Source organism: Notamacropus eugenii, chromosome 3 (genome assembly GCF_028372415.1).
Source record: "Notamacropus eugenii isolate mMacEug1 chromosome 3, mMacEug1.pri_v2, whole genome shotgun sequence".
NCBI classification, from domain to species: domain Eukaryota; kingdom Metazoa; phylum Chordata; class Mammalia; order Diprotodontia; family Macropodidae; genus Notamacropus; species Notamacropus eugenii.
Window position 1 is genome coordinate 266,252,264 of NC_092874.1, and position 20,247 is coordinate 266,272,510.

The window sequence follows — 20,247 nt, forward strand, 5'->3', positions numbered from 1 at the left end:
TAGTTTTATACACATTTTAAAATTTAGATTTAAAGTACTATCAAGATAAAAGTTTTTAGAATTTTCATTAAGATTACAATTTGCTTATTTTACCTAAAGTCTTCCTTCTTTATCAGAAATACATTTATAGAAATCTCTGTGGGAAATCTTCATTTATCCTAGTAAAGAATATATTTCTTAACAAATACAAGAAGTTTCTTATTTCATCCTGAGATATCATTTTCTCTCAAATGGTATTTATTATGTACTAGAAAGATAGTGCTAAGCTTCTTTCAGCTTACATTTCTTATAGTTACTGTTAAGATTGATTTAAATTTGATTTCTCAAAGGATATAAAGCAATACTTTAAAAAGTATCTTGGCATTGACTGGAAATGAGTACCTGCCACAGGAGTTCAGCGTGAGACCACTAGACATCTGGAGCTTTACAGAAAGAAGTCTTCGGAAACTGAAACATGAGGGAAATAGGTGCACATCTCCTCTTGCTTTGCTATTAGATTAATATTTCAGTGAATTCTATTCTTTCTAATATGATTAATTTGTTCATCAAAGGCAAATAGAAAAAAATGCTTTGAAAAAGAATCTCCTAACTATACTTCATGGGAAACAGACTAGGAGAGCCCAAACTTGAAGATGTCTAACATGTGTTTCCTTTCTTTTACAATAAAAGATGTCTAAAATTCTCTCTTAATCTTCACCACATTAGGGTGGTCTGTCCTTTGAGCATTTCTCCTCTAAATATTTTAATGTCCATTAGAAATTTAAGACCTTAGCAAGTAGAAAACAGAATCTGCTTTAAAATCCATTTGTTAGGGTGCCCATATAGCAACACTTTACTACTCCCAAATGGATTTTCCATCAGAATCTCATCCAAAGGACATTTAAAGATAAAACAAATAGATGAAAAATAGAAAAGACCTGTTACCATTCTGATAACATATTTTCTTCACCAGTGATAATGGATATGCTATGTTTGTGACCCAGTATTTTTGCTTGATATGCTTTTGGAATAAGTGGAAATAGGATGAAGAAGAAAGAGATGGGAACAGCAGGTACACCAATCCAAGTATAGGTAGAAATCCATGCTAGAGATTGTGAGGGAATTTGCAAGGTATCTAAAAGAGGGAAAGATAATAAAAGACTGGGAAAAATTCTGAGTGATATGGATTTTATATATGTATGTGTGTGTGTGTGTGTGTGTGTGTGTATATATATATATATATATATATATACACACAATATTTACATATACCATTTGTATGTGTATGTGTACACATATACCATATTTATATACACACATGCACATATATGCATATATACATATCTATGGGGTGTCTCAAAAATCTTTTAGGACACCCTGTATATATTAATATTTGGACAGGATCAGTGACTTTACTGGTACAGGGAACTCTCATTGAGGAAAGTCTCTCTACCAATGCTGATCTGTGCCAGATTCACAAGCTACATAGTCTTATAGAGTTACCTTGGCCAACTCTAATAATATATGGATATTACCACTATAAAAAAATTGGTGATTACCAACCTATATGTGTATTTCCTTAGTAGCTAGGAAGCACAGTAGATTAGGGTACTGGACCTGGAGTCAGTATGTCCTAAGTTCAAATCCACCCTCAGATACTAATTAGCTATATGATCCTAGATCAGGCACTTAACTTGTCTCCCTCAGTTCCCTAATCTGTGAGGATCACTTACCCCTCCCCCACAGGGTGTTGTGAGGATAAAATATTTATAAAGTGCTTTGCAAGCCTTAAAGCACTCTATAAATGCTAGCTATTGCTATTATTATTATTACTTTGTTGTTTAGTTTTAGTTTTATTATACCCTTTGTTTCATGTCAAAGTCCTAGAAAACCAAGTGACAAAGGAACTTTATCTGATAATGTATGCATCATTTTACACTCATATCCTCTCATGCCTCTAAGGAAAGAAGGTCAGTCAGTTTCTTTATCTGTCCGTTGGGATCCAGGTTAGTCATTATAGTTATATTGCAGGTGGCTTTATTGCACTCTTCTTTTCATTTGTGTTATCAGGCAGTCAATAAACATTTATCAAAAGCCAGGCACTGTGCTAAGAGCTGGGGACAGAAAGAAAGGTAAAGAATAGCCCCTGCTCTCAAGGAGGTTACAGTCTAATGCAGGAGACAACGTGCAAATGACTATGTATAAACATGCTGTAGACAGGATAAGTAGTGAATAATCAAGAAAAGAAGGAACTAGAATAAGGAAAGATTCATAAGGGTTTTCTATAGAAGGAATTTTAGCTGGCACTTAAAGGAAGCTGGAAGCCAGAAGTCAGGAGGTAGTGATGAGGAGAAAGAACATTCCTGTATTAAGGACAGGTAGTGAAAATGCCTTAAGCCAAGAAATGGAGTATCTTGTCCAAGGAACAGCATGGAGACCAGTGTCACCTGATCCAAGAGTACAGGGTTGGGGGAGGGGCACTGAAAGGTGAAGGTGGGGTGTAAAGTGTAAGAAGACTGGAAAGGTAGGCAGGGAGAGTGAACACCCAATAGAGAGTTTTATATGTAGGGAATCACTAGAGTTGATGGAGTAGGAGGAGAACAACACAACTTTTCTTGTTATTCAGTCATTTCAGTCTTGTCCAACTTTTCATGACCCCATTTGGGATTTTCTCAGCAAAGATAATGGAGTAATTTGCCATTTCCTTCTTCAGCTTATTTTACAGATGAGGAAAGTGAGGCTAACAGGGTTAAGTGACTTGCCCAAGGCCACATAGCTAGTAAGTGTCCAAGGTCAGATTTGAACTCAGGAAGATGAGCCTTCTGACTTCAGGCCTGGCACTCATCCAGTGTGCCATGTGGCTTGTGACAAGGTTGGACCTGCTCTTTAGAAAAGTCACTTTGGCAGCTTAATGGAGGATGGACTGGAGTCGAGAGAGACTAGGCATCTATGCAAAAGTCCTGGCATAAGGAGGTGAGGGACTGCAGTAGGGTGCTGGCATTATGAGAGGAGAGAAAGGGTCATTTTGGAGAGGTGTTACAAAGGTGAAATCATCTTTGGTAACAAATGGGATATGGGAGCTGAGAGAGAGTGAGGAGTTGAGAATTATATCTCAGTTGGGAATCTGGGGTACTAGGACAATAATAGAAAATTTTGAAGGGAGGAGAGGTTAGGGCATATTGTGTATGTTCCTTTTTTGCTTCAGCTTACTTCGCTCTTACACATTTATATAATGTCATATGTCTTCTAACTTTCTCTGAATTCCTTATTTTGTCATTTTTTACAATGCGGAAATATTCTTTTATATTCCTTTTCTGTAACTTGTTCATTTAGTCCCTACCTAATGATTATCTACTTCATTTTAAATTTTTTAATCACAAAAGTACCCTTATTTTTGTATTATGGGACCTGCATGTGTATGAATACCCTTAATAAAAATATAAGTAAATAGATAAGTTTATATATGATTTCTGATAGCAAACTATACTTTCTTAGACATGAAATCTACAGAAAAGTATAGGCAATGTGAAATCTCGGTATTCTTATTTGTCAGCTGTAGAAAAGCATTTGTCTTTGTAAGGAAAATTCTTTCTTAAAGGCTTTTCTCTAACAAGGTGTCTCTCCTGCACATATAAAGATCCTACAATATTCTTTGATAGCTTCAACCACAGAGATACTTTAGATTATTATAGGATTGTCAATAGATTATTCTAGGACTATCAGTATTGAGCAAGGTGCAAAAGAGATACTTCTTTATCAAGTTGGCCACTTTTCTAGAGGAGGGCCTTCAGAGTCCTAATGAGAGATTCCTAACAGATGGTAAAGTCCTACAGGTGACCTTGTGTTGATCTTATTAAGGCCCCAGAGTGCCTCAAAGATTCCTAAATAAGATCTACAACTATCAAAAGAGTTATCCCTGACAATCCACAGAGGGAAAAACAAACAAAAGCAGGTGAATAAAGAATACTTATTGCCCCAGATAAGATAAGCAATAATGACAACCCATTGAATATCCTGATAAGGCTTTTAAAAATATAGCTCAGAAATCAGAACTATAATAACTATTCTTTGTTTCTAAAGAATTCATATTTTCTGTACTTTATAGACCATCACTACCACTTACCACCACCATTGCTACTACTACTTCTATTATTACTACTACTGCTACTACTATTACTACTACAACTCTTGCTACTACTGCTACTACTACTTCTGCTTTTACTACTATTAGTAATAGCCAAAATTTATTTAGCTCTTTAAAGTTTGCGAAGTACTCCATTTCATTCATTTCATTTGATCTCACTTGAATCTCACAATAAACCTATGTGTATGTGCTATAGTTATCCCCATTTCATAGATGAGAAAATTGAAGATGGGAGAGGTTGTGACTTGCTCCCAGTCTGCAACTAGTAGGAGGTTGAGATGGGATTTAAACTCAAGTCTTCCTTACTTCATGTCCAACATTATACATTAAGACATGCTGCCTCCACTCTAAAATTGCTAGTAGTGATACGGCATCTAGATGATTTATCTTATCAACAAATTAATCAGTTAACCAGTTCTTTAGCACCTCAGTATAAAGGCAGACTGGGAAAGTTCTATTGTCTATCCCTTCTTTCAGCTGGCATTTATTAAACTATATTGCAATGTCTTCTGCTAGATACTAGAAGAAATCAAAAGCTAAAGATGCAATGCACAATTATTGAGAATAGAAAAATAATTTATTGGTTTGTTAATATGTATGCTAATGTTGTGAAAATAAAAACTATATAAAGATAATGCATATGTATCCATCACAGTTCCAAAAGTGAAAATACATTTTGTTTGTGTATATTTTGCGGAGGGAATTAGAAACCTTAAAGCACTTTGGAGAGCTTTTGGTAGAATAAAAAAAAATGACCCATTAATTACTTTTATTGCATTTCTCTTTGCTCATTCTGTTCCTGGATTTGTATTTTGGTAGAACAGGAAATATTGTTTCATTACAAGGTTGTAGCACCACAGCAATATTCACAGTGCTTATGGCAGCCAGGAATATGCTGGAGCAATTCTGGATCATGAAGTACAACAGACTCTCCTCTTGAAAGATAGAACCAAAACATTTATTCAGACACCAGAAAGCCAGATCCATCATAGTAACAAAGAAATCCATCATAGTAACCAAGAAGTCTATACACATTATCAGACCTTCCCACAGACACAAGCCTAGCTGTCTGCCTTTCCCTCTCCCTCAGTTCTTACTGCTCGGACCAATTTCCTCTCAGATCTGCTCTTGCTCTTCCTCTTTCTGTTCCACCTTTCCTGCTCTACCCCTTCCTATTCCATGTGATTTGACTCATGTGCCTCAAGCTTCCATGTGACCTGCCTGGGGTACATGGGTCTATTAATAAATGGGAAAGATATTCTCATTTAAATTACCATTACATACAGCCCCAAGATCTTTCTTATTCATTGCATAGGTCAGGGGGGAAACTGGTATCAACAGAACTGTCACAGAGATAACAGAAAATAAGTATATGTAACAATATCTTAGGCAACTGATGTCAACAGAACTTTATAGCAGTATTACAGGGGGTTACACAAAATGATCATATAAAACAATATCTTAGGGTGGTACTTGAACCAAGTACCCCATCATTCCACCCTTGAACAAATGGGGCCCCAGATCTTGGTGTAAAGATCTCCTTCCATAGCTACTTCCTGCTGAGATTGGACAAAGTGCTGTCTCTTCCTCAAGAAGTCTCATTTGAGGGGTCAGTTCTTTAGTGGGCATCTGGAGCTTGGTTGAAGCGAGGTCCAGGGGTGACACATCACAGTCATGGATAGGGGGTGACATCTGGCTTAAGCAATCAGGCATCCGCAGGTGGAGGGTACTAAGCCTACAGAAAACAAATCTGACAAACAAGGTGAATTTAGAAAAAGCCAAAAAGAAACAAGGTGACAGTAACCAGAAACAGGGTAGATATAGGATCAGCCATGTTTTTCAAGTCCCTGAACCCACTCTCATAGTCGCATTCACTGTTGCTTACTTTTTTCTAATTTGCAGATTTGGGGTCATCATTCTGGCTAGAGCTTTACTTTCTTTAATCTGAGCTAGGGCCTGGCCAATTTCCTGTTCTCCCTGAAGTTGTGACAAACTTGAATATAATGTTTCAGGAGGATCTGTAGGGGCAGTTCTTATTTCCCTGCGCAGTCTAATATCAAGCCCCTTTCTTTGATACATTTTATATAGTTCATTAGTTGTTATGCCATATTTTCTTCCAAAATCTACCCCTGCTCTCAGTAGAGCAGTGAACAATTCTTTTCTTGTCATTCTATTCTGACTTTGAATACACTGCCTATTTACTCTTCTCTCTGAAAGAAATTTATCTTTTTCACTGATTCTCACCATCCAAGATACCAGTGATTCTCCCATACTTTGCATGAACTGACTCAAAATATCTGTCACCTCTTGCTGAGTAAAATCCTCAGTTACCTCCACATACACCGTGTGGGCCCCCTGATTCTCCTGCTGTGCTTCTGCCTGAGAAGCCTCCCACACATCCTTCTTTTTGTTATCTTTTTGCTTCTTTTTGTGAGCTAAACTAACAACAGCTTTTTCTTCTACCACCTGAGACTTTCTAGCTTGCTCTTCTAAAGGAAAGTTTGAACACTGCAGGATATGAAACTTCTCATGCAAACCAGCCAACTCCCTTTCCATCTGAGCTTTCTCTTTCAGCAGCTTTTACACATAAGGTAATAACTTGTTAGCAAGACCCAGCCCCTCCTACATACCCCTGCCAGTTCTTTCCTGATTCTATTGGTATTTCTTGCAAACATCTTTCTAAATCTCTGGGTCCTCCCTTCTGCAGCAACAGTTCCCAGTTTTAATAGAGCCCATTCTATTGCTAGGGAGGAATAAGGTAACTCCTCCCAACATGAGATATCCATTTCTTCCTGTAAAGCCTTTCTGTCTCCAAATAGATGTCTGATATGTTGCAATCCCATCCTTGTCACCGTTTGTAGTGCCAACATGATATTCACAGCACTTATGGCAGCCATGAATATGCAGGAGCAGTTCTGAATCATGAAATACAACCGACTCTCCACATGAAAGAGAGAACCAAAACATTTATTCAGACACCAGAAAGCCAAATCCATCATAGTAACAAAGAAATCCTTCATAGTAACCAAGAAGTGTATACACATTATCAGACCTTCCCACAATCAAACAAACACTCATGAGCCTGTCTGCCTTTCCCTTTTCTTTAGTTGTGACTGCTCTGAGCAGTTTCCTCTCAGATCAGATCTGCTCCAGTTCCACACATTCCTGTTCCATGTGACTTGATTCATGTGACTCAGGCTTCCATGTGACGCAGGCAGGTCACATGGGCCTGTTAATGAATGGGAAAGATCTTCCCATTTAAATTACCATTAAAAAGATGTAGTTAGTAATGAAGCAATATGAATTAGACAATAATAGAATTAGAACATGAGGAGATATGGATTAGGGATATCATTAAATGCATTCACAGCTGGACTCGAAGAGGAACAATTGATAATTCAATGTTAACATAACTCTAGGTCTCCAGTAGAGTATCCCAGGATTCTGTGTTCATGCTATCTAAAATTTCTGTCAGCATTTTGCATAAGCCCCAAGTGGTATACTCACCAGATTTTGCAGATGATATGAATCTAAGAAAGATGACTAATACAGTGTATGAGAGAGTCAAGATCCAAAAAAGGTCTATGTAGACTATATCTCTGGGCTGAATTTAATAATGTTAGATTGAATAAGGATAAATGTAAATTCTTAACCTTTCGTATAAAAAATTAAGGCTATAATACATAGGTTGAAAGTGGTATGCTTATTGTACAACAGTTCTGAAAAAAAATGGGGATTTTGCTAGACTTTAATTTTCAGTTTGCATCAATGTGATGTGGCAGTCATAAAGCTAATGTGACCTTGGGTTGTATTACAAGAGACAGAGCTTCTAGGAATAGGGGAAAGATCCTATATATTTGCCATTGTCAGACCTCATCAGGAATATTGTGTTAAGTTTTGAGTGCCAAGTTTTAACAAGGACATTGGTGAACTGGAGACAGTCCAGTAGAGGCAACCAGGATGGGGAAGGAATTTGAGTTCATGGCTTTCTGTCAGTGAACATGCATTTCTTAAGCACTAACTATATGCCAGGCACTTGACTGAGGGCTGTGAATGCAAAGGAAGGCCAGTTCCCTTCCACTAAAAAACTCTTATTTTAATGAAAGAGACAAAAGGCAAATAAACTAGACATACAAGATATGTAAACGGTAGATGGAAGGTAATCTTAGACTAGAAGATATTAACAGCTAGAAGGATTGAAAAACTCCACATACAGAATTTGAAGTTTGAGTTGAGTCTTAACAGAAAGCAAGGGAAAGAAAGAAAGGTAGTGATGAGGAAGAGAGGCATTACAGAAATTAAGACCAGCTAGCATGAAGGCTTTTATGTGACAGGAACATCATGTAGATGACTGTAGGTGGATCCTAGAGTGTGTGGAAAGGAGTGAAGTATAAGAAGACTGGAAAGGTATGATGAGGCACATTGTGAAGAGCTTTATTTTTTAATATTTTATTTTTTCCCTTAAAAACAATTTTTAACATTCTTTTTTTTTGAGTTCCAAATTCTAAATTCGCTTCCTCCTCTCCTAAGATGGTCAGCAATCTGGTTAAACATGGCAATATTGGTTAAACATGTGCAATCGTGTAAAACATTTCCATGTTAGTCATTTTGTGGAAGACAACTTGTACCAAAAAAATAAAATTGAAAGAAGGAAAGTGAAAAATAGTGTGCTTTGGTGTGTATTCAGGGACCACCAATTCTTTCTTTGGAGGCAGATAATGTTTTTCATCATGAGTCCTTTGGGATTTTTTTAGATCACTGTTTTATTGAGAATAGCTAAGTCATTCACAGTTATTCATCATACAGTTTTGATGTTGCTGTGTACAATGTTCTCCTGGTTTTGCTCTCTCACTGTCATTTTTAAAAAATCGTCCTGCTTTTGTGAATAGCCTTAAATGCTAAATAGAAGAGTTTATTTTTGATCTTGGAGATATAGAGAGCCGCTGAACCTCACTGAGCAAAGGGGCAACATGGTTAGACTCTGCTTTAATAATATCACTTTGGTCCCTCAGTGGAGGATAGGTTGGAGTAGGCAGAAGTCAAGGCAAGATAACCACTTAAAAGGCTATTATCCAAAAGAGAGGCGGAGATGGCCAGAATTTAGGGTCATGTTTAGCGGAGAAAACTGACATATTATAGACTTTTTTTACAGGCACAATAAATGTCTTTGGAAAGAATCATATTGAGTAATATGAGCTTCTTCCAAGACTGAATTGTTTTTTATGAACAACCTTCAAAAGAGAACTTAGAAGGACCCATGTGTGTGTTTGTCCTTCATTGCCAAAGAACACCATGCCATCAGAGAAATGATGATATGACTTGCACTTGACTTTATTTTGAGTGAGGGAGGGCTGTGCAGGTCACCAGCCTCACTTCTCCACCAGAGCCATCTGAATTCAGTGACCAGATATTCATCAGGATGACTGGAGATGACCCAGGATGAGGCATTTGGGGTTAAGTGACTTGCCCAAGGTCACACAGCTAGTGAGTGTCAAGTGTCTGAGGTGAGATTTGAACTCAGGTCCTCCTGACTCCTACACTGGTGCTCTATCCACTAGACCACCTAGCTGCCCCAGAAGGACCCATATACCTGTTCTCAACTTAAAGCATTTTTTGTATCCCAGCAGTGAAATCTCAGAAAAATATTACAAGAATCAACATCACAAAGATCAGAAGATGTATGCACATACAATTTTATACAGATACACATGCACACACACACACACGTATATATATATAATACCTATATGTATATATGTATGTGTGTGATTTGTTGGCAGTATTACAAATACATCCATGTTACAATATCTTCTACAAAGGTGATTTATTCATTTATTTGAATGCTAGTTTACATGTGTCCATGTCCTAAATTTATCACCATCTTCATTTCTATATAGATGATAGATGCTGTAAAAATCAAGTTATATTGGCTCAAACAGTTTTTTATCTAAGATACAGAGACACAGAACAGAGATTGAAGAGATATCAAAAAGTACATTAACCTTCTCCCGTTATTCTCCAACATGAAGATTCAAAGTGAGACTCATGAATCCACTGAAGGAAATTCACACCATTATGCAGGAATTAGAGAGCACTCCTCTCTTTCTTACCGAACTCCAAGCTCTATGAGGTGTGGTGCTGTTGAAGGGAGGAAAGAAGGAATATCTACACAATGGGACCAGGAGAAATTCAGTACCTCTTCATAATAACACATTTTGTATGCCTTTATGTTTCTTGTTACTCTATTTTGGATAGGTAGTCACATAACTAGATTCAAAAGTTTTTGGAAAAAGCAATCATAAGTAGACTTAGAAGGTTCTTTAGGGTTTATTTTGTTTTGGTTGTTTGTTTTTGGGAACATACTTTAGGGAATAATATTTGATTTGATTATTTTCGTTGAAAGTTTGTAATCCATGATATTGTCCCATTTTTAAGGGCTTTAATAGAGTATTTCCTTTTAAGTATTCAAATATTTTCTTCTCCATTTTTTTGATGAGACATCTGTCGATCTGAAGTTTACAGTTACATTTTTGAGTTTTTACAACATCACTTATTTTCATAAATCTTTCAAAATAACCATTAAGGAATAGCATACGTATTATTAATAGATACTATGCAATATTAGATCATATATAAATTGTCATGAAGAAAAATTTGAACAGTAAGTTAATCATAAGAATTAGTTTAATTAGATTTAAGAATTGATTTCAAAGAATTCTCTATTGTGAACTTGAATTACTCATGAAATAAGTATTATTAATTTTCTTAAACATCTTAACATTTGAATGACTTATTAACATTCTTAGAGTTTTATGTGCCTTATGGAAGTGACCCACTGGGTATTCATTTTCCTTTTTTATTTTAGGATTTTCATTTTTATTGTTTGTTATAGTCTAAACTTGACAAACGTTAAGAAACTTGAACATTTCCATAAAACAAAGAAATGTTAATATATAAATATGAATATAATGTATATGAAACCATGAATTTCTATTACCATATAGCAAAGAATAGAATATTAATATATCAAATATGAATATAATGTATATGAAACCATAAATGTCTATTACTTATAGCTTACTTTTCTTTTTAAAGTATATCACAGATTAAATACATTAGTTCCAAAGCTGTCCTGCTTGCAGCTTACTGGATTTTCAAAGGCTATGCCAGTGAAATATAAATTCTAAATGTTTTATCAAGTTGGATAGGCTTTCCTTATAGGCTTGATGACAGATGTGCATATCTGTTACCTAAAACTTTGTCTTCATCAAGGTTAAGGCCTGTCACCAAACCACTTGCTACTAGATCAGGTAGTGCATTTTTTTCAGATAACAAAATTCCAAGGCATGTATGGGGTTCAGAATCTGTATAAAAATTGATAAGTGCAGTAGTGGGAAGGGCATCAACTTGATGAAACCATAAATATTTGAAATACTGAAGTTCATCCTGTGGCTCATTTTTACAAAGACTGTTGCTCTAAAATTCTCAAAACAATTTAAAGACATATAAATCTTTAGCTATCCCTGTATGGTGGCTTTTGGGGTTAGTGGATGGACTAGAGACAAAATGAAAGTATTTTTTTTACCTAAATGGAAATTGAGACAAAGAAATGTTTATCAAAGGACATGTTGGTACAGTGCTGACACTTTAGGTTATGCTTTTTTGGCATATTTAATGTTTATTTTGTGGAAAAATTGCTTGGAGTGCTTGTGATTTTTAGATCAGTGATGCATTTTTCCTCTGTAGTGACTTTTGTATTAATATTTTCATTAAGGGAAGAAATATTCATCCTGATTTTTTTGCATCTAATAAAATAAATATAAATTAAAACATTTAGTACACATTGTTTGAAAGATTTGTTTCATCTTTACTACTGTTTTGAATTTTCATTGGAATACTTGACTGTTTCCAGTTTGATTCATCTGTTTTCTAATTGGAAGATTCTTTGGCATTATAAGCCTTTATACTTGTAGTGAAATTCTAAATAGGAGCAGAAAGGGACGTTTTTACCCACTGACTTCTTTCTGTACATATCTTTTGCTTTTTGTCTTCTTTGAAATTTATATCTTTTTTATGCCTAGGGCTAGTGTGACAAGGTCAAGTGGTATTAGGTTTTCACTAATGTCCTTTGTCTTTCTGGTTTGAATTTTCTTTAAAAAAAATTAACACAGAATGTCAGTAAAAGTAAAAGTTACAGAATTGAAAGAGCCCTCTGTTAGGTTTCTAGTTTACCAGTGAACAGTTTTAAATGCCAACGAATTGCCAGTAAAAAAAAAAAGCTACGTTCAACTGTCTCTAGATTTAAAAGGTCAGTTATTTGTTTAAACATAATACATTGTTTAGTAAAAAATAAATTGCTTGGTTCAGTTTCTTTTATATTGTATGATTCTTGCAAGTGGCATTTCCAGTGGTTTCAGATTTAATTTTTTCTTTTAATATCCCCAGCATATTATATCTGTTTTTTGAAAAATATGCATCTTTAAAAAAAAAAAGAAAGAAAAATATGCATCTTTGGGAACAAGGGGAAAACTGCATGCAGAAGACTTTTTATTGTCTTAATGACTAATATTGGCATTTTGAAGTCTTTTGAAAATAACAAACTTTGAGTTAGAATTTCAAAATATACTGAAGAGATAAAAGAAGAAACTTCACCATGAAAAACATACTCAATTTATGTAATAAACCTGGGAAGAAATGGATTCTTGCAATTAATTACCTAGAGTGTGGCATGTCCATACTTGAATTTAGGAACATCAATGAACTTTACCCTAAGTGCATTAAATTGTACAACAGCTTAATTTTGAGAAGTTTTTCTGTGCCTCTAGAACATGGTGGTCATGAAAAAAATGGATACTCTTCAAATGTGCTCCCAATTAATCGAAATATACACAATTAAAGGAGAATTAGAGAGGCCATGACTTAAACTTTGCTGTGTTTCCCCTAAGTACCTCCTTTGTGCTATTTTTTTTCAGAGATTGACTTTTAAAGTACTTGTAACCTGTATCCTATTCATGTATGAATAGTAATACTGCTCTTGTAGTAGCCCACATTTGGAGTGATCTTCAGCCTGTCTCACTGTTTAGTCTGTTTTTGTCTGTAATATCTTCTGTCTCTTTGGTAATGCAGAACAGGAGAGTATCCTACCACAGTCAAGGTCAATTCAAGGGTTAGCACTATGCCAGACCATGTGTAGGCCCCTGGTGATCTTCCTGCTCTGTGGGTTTCTGACCTTAAAATAATACAAGTTGGAAAAAGAGAAAAAGAAAGAAATGAGAGAAAACTGATCGAGTGATGAGAAATTTGTGTGGGGGGAAAATAGTGTTAAAAATAAGCCCTTTAAAAGGTGGAGTAAACTCCTGTGATTTGATTCTCAACAGAAGGTCTTGTTTCAGGAAAAGCTAAAGATGGAACTTTCAAAAAATGCACAGGGGAGATTTAATCTTAAGACCTTTGTGAACAAGTAAGGAAAAAGGATGTGAGCAAAAGCGTTATCCCCTCTCTTCCTCACAAGGCCAAGCTAAGCTTATCTGTCTTCATTTTGATTCTTAGATAGCTGAAATAATGTATTATATATTAAAGTGTAAGGGTATATATTTATATGTCTTAAAAATCAGATTTCTAAATCAGTTTGAAGTTGATTTTTTCTGGGTAGCGTTGTTCTAAATTTCACTCATTTGATTAAATTAAAACACCAATTCTACCTAAATAAAATTATCTATTGGTAATTAGCATCAAAAAGAATTATAGAAGGAGTGCCTTGTTTTGTTCTTTGTATCCTAATTGCTTAATGTTGTGCCTTGCACATAATATCCAATTAAAAAAAAAAGTTTGTTGATTTGTAGTAAATAAATGGGACGTCATTGATTATGTGAGTTTTTGGAATTGCCATTCGGGATAGGAATAGGAACTGGACTTGTGAGTGTGCTGGAACAGAGAACTCCCTTGTGAGGAAAATCCCTCTATCAATGCAGATCTTTTCTCTGCAATTTATAGTCTTAGAGAGTTGCTCAGAGACTAAAAAGTTTAGTGACTTGCCCAAAGTCACATAGCCAATATGTGTCAGATGCAGGACTTGAACCTGGGTCTTCCTGACCTTATAGAAAACTCTATTCACTGTACAATGTTAACTATGTGATTAGCTGGTAGGAATTTTCTTTTGGAAAAAGTATTTTTTGCCCTTACATTCAATTTTTAAAAATATTTATGAAATGGATGTAAGGTAATAAAACTTTCTGTCTTCAGTATGAGTGTTTTACAATTTCAGCATATGCCTGATTTCATTGATCTTGCTATCACCTCCATCAGCACCAATTACAACTATCTACCATGTTCTTATTTTGTAATGTCCAGGTCCCACTGCAATGCCATTTCAGAGGAGAAAGTAGGGACATTCGTTATTGATGTCCCCTTGACATCAGTGTAGTCAAGTAAATTCTCTTGACTTACTTTTTTTTGTGTAACAATAAAATCCAAGATTGTTTCTTCTCCAGTCCTCTGGTATCTTTTACTGTTTCAAGTACCTTGATCTCTCTGTGGTAAGTTACAGAACAGTTATTGATCAGCATGGACAGAGGGAGATTCCTCACTGACAGTTGTCTAAACTCATAGCAGACAAAAAGAAAAACTAACAGACCAAAAAAAAAAAAAAGAAATAAAAAGAAAACCCAAACTCCCCACCACTATTATTTCCAAATATTAGTATTGTGTTTTATATATGTATATATATATATATTAACTAATTTATTATTGCTAACTATTAATTACATAATTTATAGGTTCATAGAACTGGAGGTGGAAAAAACCTCAGGATCGATCCATCTAGTGTTGATAGTTTGTCACTGTTATTGTTTAGAATTTTTAACATTCATTCTAAACTTTTGCTTTCAGTTTGACTGAAATTGTGCCACTCTTTCAATTTGTTTCTTTGGAAAAACTGGATGTCAGCAACAACTGTCTTTCAGGTGAGTTTGGAAGAATAGATGAGGAAAGTATACATTCTAAAAATGTTTTTAAGGTTTGTAGTTGGTTTAAATGACACAAATGCAACATGGGGAAGGAATGATTAGACAGTAGTCCATGTGATCAAAATCTGGGGTATTTACAGTGCATCAATTTAAGTCAATGGCACTGTGCAAAAGCCAGAAAAGCTAATGCAATCTTAGGTTGCATTAATTAAGTTGTATTGTCCTGAAGAATGGGACTGATGGTTCCACTATATTCTGCTATACCCAGACCTGATCTGTGTTACTGTGTTCATAACTGAACTGGATGCCATATTTTAGGAAGGATATCATCAGTCTGAAGCATGTCCAATGGAGGACAACCAGGATAATGAGAATTGGAGACCATGTCATGAGAATTGCTTGAATGAACAGTGTCTTCTTACTTAACTTACTTTCATGTCTGCTTACTTACATTCCTTAAGAATGTCTGCTTGCTAACTTACTTTCATTAGAACAAGGAACACTTAGAGGGAACATAGCAGTCATCCTCAAGAATTTGAAGGACCGTCATGTGGAAGTGAAGTTTGATTTGTTTTGTTTGGCCCCAGAGTGAATGAAATAGGTGGAATTTGCATAGACCAATTTCATTTATCTTGGTAGGAGGAAAAACTTCCTAATTATTAGAACTGTGCAAAAGTAGAATGGGATGCTCTTAGAGGTCCTGCAGGCCCTCACTATGGAAAATATTTATTTAGACATCAGAAGAGACTATGTGTTGGGATCATAGTTTCCTTTAAGACTTAGCTCAGCTTCTGCTTTCTTGATCTTTTGAGATGCTAGTGCTGTCTTTGTCATCAACATTAACTTGTGCTTATTTACCTGAATAAATTGTGGATCCCACAGTGGGATGTGAGCTTCTTGAAAGTAGGAACTACCAAAATAGTAGGGACAGTAGGGACTGTCACATCTTGCTTTGGGGTCAGTTCAGTAGATAGAACTCTGGGCCTGAAGTCAGGAAGTCCTAAGTTCAAATGTGGTCTCAGACACCAGCTTTGTGACTCTGGGCAAGTCACTGAACTGCTGTTTGCCTCAGTTTTCTCCCCTGCAAAATGGGAATAGTAAAAGCACCTACCTTCCATGGTTATTGCGTGGATCACATGAGATAATAATTGTAAAAAATGCTTAGCATATAGTAAGCATTGCAGTTGTTCTTTGTATCTCCACTGTCTAAAGTAGTGTTTATAGATAGGAGCAACTTAGTCCATGTTTGTTTCATTTAGTTGAATTGTTGAACAGATTATTATTAGTATGGGTTGTACCAGATGACCTCTCAGGTCCCTTTGAGTAGAATTTCTATAATTTTATGATTTTGATTCTACGAACTATTTTTGTCTTACTGCAATAACAACAAAGAAATGACCATTTTCTAGACTCTGCCTGGTTCTACACATTATTCTCATGCCTTTCTAATGGAAAAAAACAAAATTATAATTATCAGAACTTTGTACAACTTTTTTCTTCATAATCTATTGCCAAGGATGACACTTTCACTTGAGAAGAATTTTACTTTCCACTTCCATGAAAATATGAAATCATTAAATTTGTACTCCAATTTGTTCGGTAAATGGATCTAAGCTGTACAAAAGCTTTTCTTTGTACAAAGTACAGTGTGGTCTAATTGTGACTATAAATTATCTTCAGAATGAAGCATATATTTGAATAAAAACCATATCTGTAAAAGCATTTCTGTATTAGACCTTAAAATGGCATTTTAACAACTTACTTGAGAACACATAGATTTTCCAAATTAAAGTTAAAGCTTCATTGAATTAAGAATGAAATTAATTTTTGAATGCTTTCATTAAGGTAAAAAAAATGTCCTTCAAATCCAAAATAACACCGATTTTAAATTTTTATTACTAACTCCTTGTTATTCAATAAGATTTTCATTCAAACTAATTTTTAAAAAACTACTTGAAAGTTTCTCAAAATTAACACTTGCTTTTTTTAGACTCTAAATGAATCTCTGTATACTTGTGAAAGTCATAAGTAATGTACTGTAATAGAAAGTATATTGAACTTGAGGTCAGAACTGGGTTTTGAACCCTGGCCTTGGCTCTTATTGGCTGTGTAATCTAGGGGTTGAAACTCTTTGAGTTTCAGTATTCTCATCTATAAAATATAGGTAATAATACTTGCACTGTCTACCTCATTGCACTGAGGAAAGCAATTTGTAAAACTTAACTATGCAGTATTCTATTTATATTGCTATTATGTGACTTTATTATTATTTCACTAATGTTTTTTGTTAAACTATCCATAGCATTTTAAAGAGGAATAGCTTATATGTATATTAACATTCCTTAACATTTGGGGAAAAATAATTCTTGGCTTTGTTACTGTCTTTTTCTAGGATACTAACTTCTACAATGATTTTATGTAGATCTTACAGGTAGCACCAAGTGGTTTCATGCATGTTTTAAGCTATATGAGTTATCACTTATTGGAAACCCCCTTCTCCAAGAAAGAAATTGGAGGTAAGAAAAGCATTCCTTTACAGTGTTCACTCCATATTTTTAAAATTAAATTTTATTTTTTTAGTTGTCAAGCATTTCTTTCTCTCTCTCCTTCTCCTGCAAGTAAAGAAGAAAAATAAAATATTTTATAATAGATAAGCATAGTCACACAAAACAAATGTCCATATTAGCTGTGGTCCAAAAATGTGTGCCTCGTTCCACATATATTTTTGCATTACTCTTTGTCAAGGAGGTAGATAGCATTTTTTTCATAATTAGTTCTTTGGAAATATCGTCAATCATTGATCAATTTTCTTAAGTCTTTCCAATTGTTCATTTTTCATTTTGGTGTCAGAGCATAAGTTGCTTCCCTGGTTCTGCTTTCTTCAGTGCTTCATCAGTTCATATAAGTCCCTGAGTTTCCTTAAAATTGTTTCTTTCATTGTACTGTTACATTCATATACCACAGTATGTTCAGCCATTCCTCAATTGATGAAAACACGTTTAGTTTCCAGTTCTTTGCTACCACAGAAAGACCTGTTTATGCATATTTTATGAGTCTAAATAGGACCTATTCCTCTCATTTTGATCTCTTTCAGATAAAGGCCTAGCAGTGATAGAGCTGAGTCAGAGGATACACACAGTTTCTTAGTTTTGGGGGCAGAATTCCAAATTTCTTAGAATAGTTTCACTAATTAATTCGTAACTCTACGAACAGTATATTAGTATACTAGATTTCTTGTTGTCCCGCTGACATTGGTCATTTTCCCTTTCTGTCATCTTTGCCTATCTGAAGGGTGTGAAGTGGAACTTCAGAGTTGCTTTAATTTGCATTTCTCTGACTAGCGATTTAAATATTTTTTTTTCATATAATGGCTTAGATTTTTCCTCTTCACTTATCATTTTGGAAATGGCTGTTATTCATGTAAATTTGAATTGGTTCCTTATATATCTTGGAAGTAAGACTATTTATCTGAGAAACTTGCTGCAAAGATTTTTTTCCTCAGTTAACTGTTTTCCATCTAATCTTAGCTTCGTTGGATTTTGTATGCAAAAAAGTTTTGAATTATGTGTAATGAAAACCATTCATTTTATCTTCTCTGATCTCTCTCTCTCTCTCTCTCTCTCTCTCTCTCTCTCTCTCTCTCTCTCTCTTTCTCTCTCTCTCTGTCCCTCTCCCTCTCCCTCTCTCTTCCTCTTTCCCTTTCTTGGTCATGAGCCTTTCCCCATATACTGGTCTCCAATGTAATGTTTTCCTTGTTTCTCATCTGTTTATGTGACCTTTTATATCTATATCATATATGTTTAGAAATTATTTTGGCATATTGTGTTAGATGTTGGCACAAGTCTAATCTTTGCCAGAATGGTGACAGGTTTCCACCACCCTCAGATTTTATTATACTCTAATAGGTGGGATTTGGGGGTTTATCAAACGCTGGGCTACGTGGGTTCATTTAGTGTGTTGGCATCGATAGGCATCTCTCTTTTTAACCAGTACCAAATTGTTTTGATGATTATTGTTCTGTAACAGTTTCAGATCTAGGATTGCTTAGGCCTCCCTCATTTCTACTCCTTTCATTATTTCTCTTGAGCTTTTGTCACAACATCTGAATTTTCTTGTTGTCTTTAAAGTGATCCTTTGGTAGTTTTGTTAGAATTTCACTGTAACAAGTAAATTAATTTAGGTTATACTGTTATTTTTATTTCATTGGCTCAGCCTATATGAGTTAATATTTCTCTGATTATTTAGATCTGTTTTTATTGCTGTAATTAGTGCTTTGTAATTTTGTTCATATAGTATATCTGCACAGTTGTTTTGTTTTGTTTTGTTTACTTAGCCTTTGATTTCATTCCTAAAGTGAAGAACTTTCTCTACCCATGCAGATTAATATCACCTCTACAATTTTTAGTTTTAAAGAGTTGTTTGAGGCACCGAGAGGTTAAGCAATTTGCTGAGAGCCTCACAGCCAGCATAGTTAAGAGGAAGGATTTGGGGTGAGGGTTTCTTAACTCTGATGGCATCTCTTTCCTTTATACATAACTACTCTCTTCTATGTATCTGAATCATTTTATTTGAAACAGTGATTGTGCTCTGAATCACAGATGTCAGGATAAAGTTTGTCTTCATCTTATTTTAGACATAGGAGGCTTTTGACTTCATATTCTTGATGACTCTTGCATTATTAAGTTTCCTGGAATGTTAATTAGAAGAATCCTATGAAATCTCTTCCTCAGATAAAAAATATTAAGCAATAGGCCTTCACTGACTTATTTATATAAGGTTAAACAATGAGTTAAGGGCAGAGTTTAGTAATCCACCTCAATCGGCCTCCCATTCTAATCTTCATTGTATGTCACCATTTCTTAGGTTATCCAAGAGTCATTGGCCAAGCCAGAGCCCTGCTACTTAATAATTCCTTCTCCTCTCTTTTCCTGCTAAATTAAAGGGCTTTCCATAGCTGTTCCATCTCACACCTGCCTTGTCCTTAATTCTTGTCTTATTGTAGGGTGATATTTGGCAGTGAGAAGGAAAATACCTTGGGACTTATACTAAACTCTCTGCTGGTTTATTTTCCCCACAACTTCCCCAAAATTGCCATCTGCAATTCTATGATGGTCAAAATGAAATAAAACCAAAAAAAAACCAAACCAAACAAACAAAAAT

The 20,247-nt window shown here is 35.1% G+C and overlaps 1 protein-coding gene and 1 long non-coding RNA gene across 12 annotated transcripts in view; one reads left to right on the plus strand and one right to left on the minus strand.

Moving 5' to 3' along the window:
* LRRIQ1 (leucine rich repeats and IQ motif containing 1) overlaps window positions 1-20,247 on the plus strand; it is a 297,422-nt gene that overhangs the window by 61,994 nt on the left and 215,181 nt on the right. For all 7 annotated transcript variants that reach the window (XR_011977307.1, XM_072655502.1, XM_072655506.1 and 4 more), the window contains exons 13-14: window positions 15,011-15,084; window positions 17,510-17,603. Coding sequence is in view for 6 of the 7 variants with exons in the window: in XM_072655502.1 (XP_072511603.1) it covers window positions 15,011-15,084; window positions 17,510-17,603 (168 nt within the window). In the remaining variant the exon portion in view is untranslated. The remainder of the gene's footprint in view (window positions 1-15,010; window positions 15,085-17,509; window positions 17,604-20,247) is intronic.
* Window positions 17,666-20,247, minus strand: part of LOC140534446 (uncharacterized) — a 49,577-nt gene continuing 46,995 nt past the window's right edge. For 4 of the 5 annotated variants that reach the window (XR_011977314.1, XR_011977308.1, XR_011977309.1 and 1 more), the window contains one exon: window positions 17,666-17,699. This is a non-coding gene — a long non-coding RNA (uncharacterized lncRNA). Of the gene's footprint in view, window positions 17,700-19,623; window positions 19,775-20,247 lie in introns of those variants that run through there. The other variant, XR_011977310.1, reaches the window with a different exon arrangement.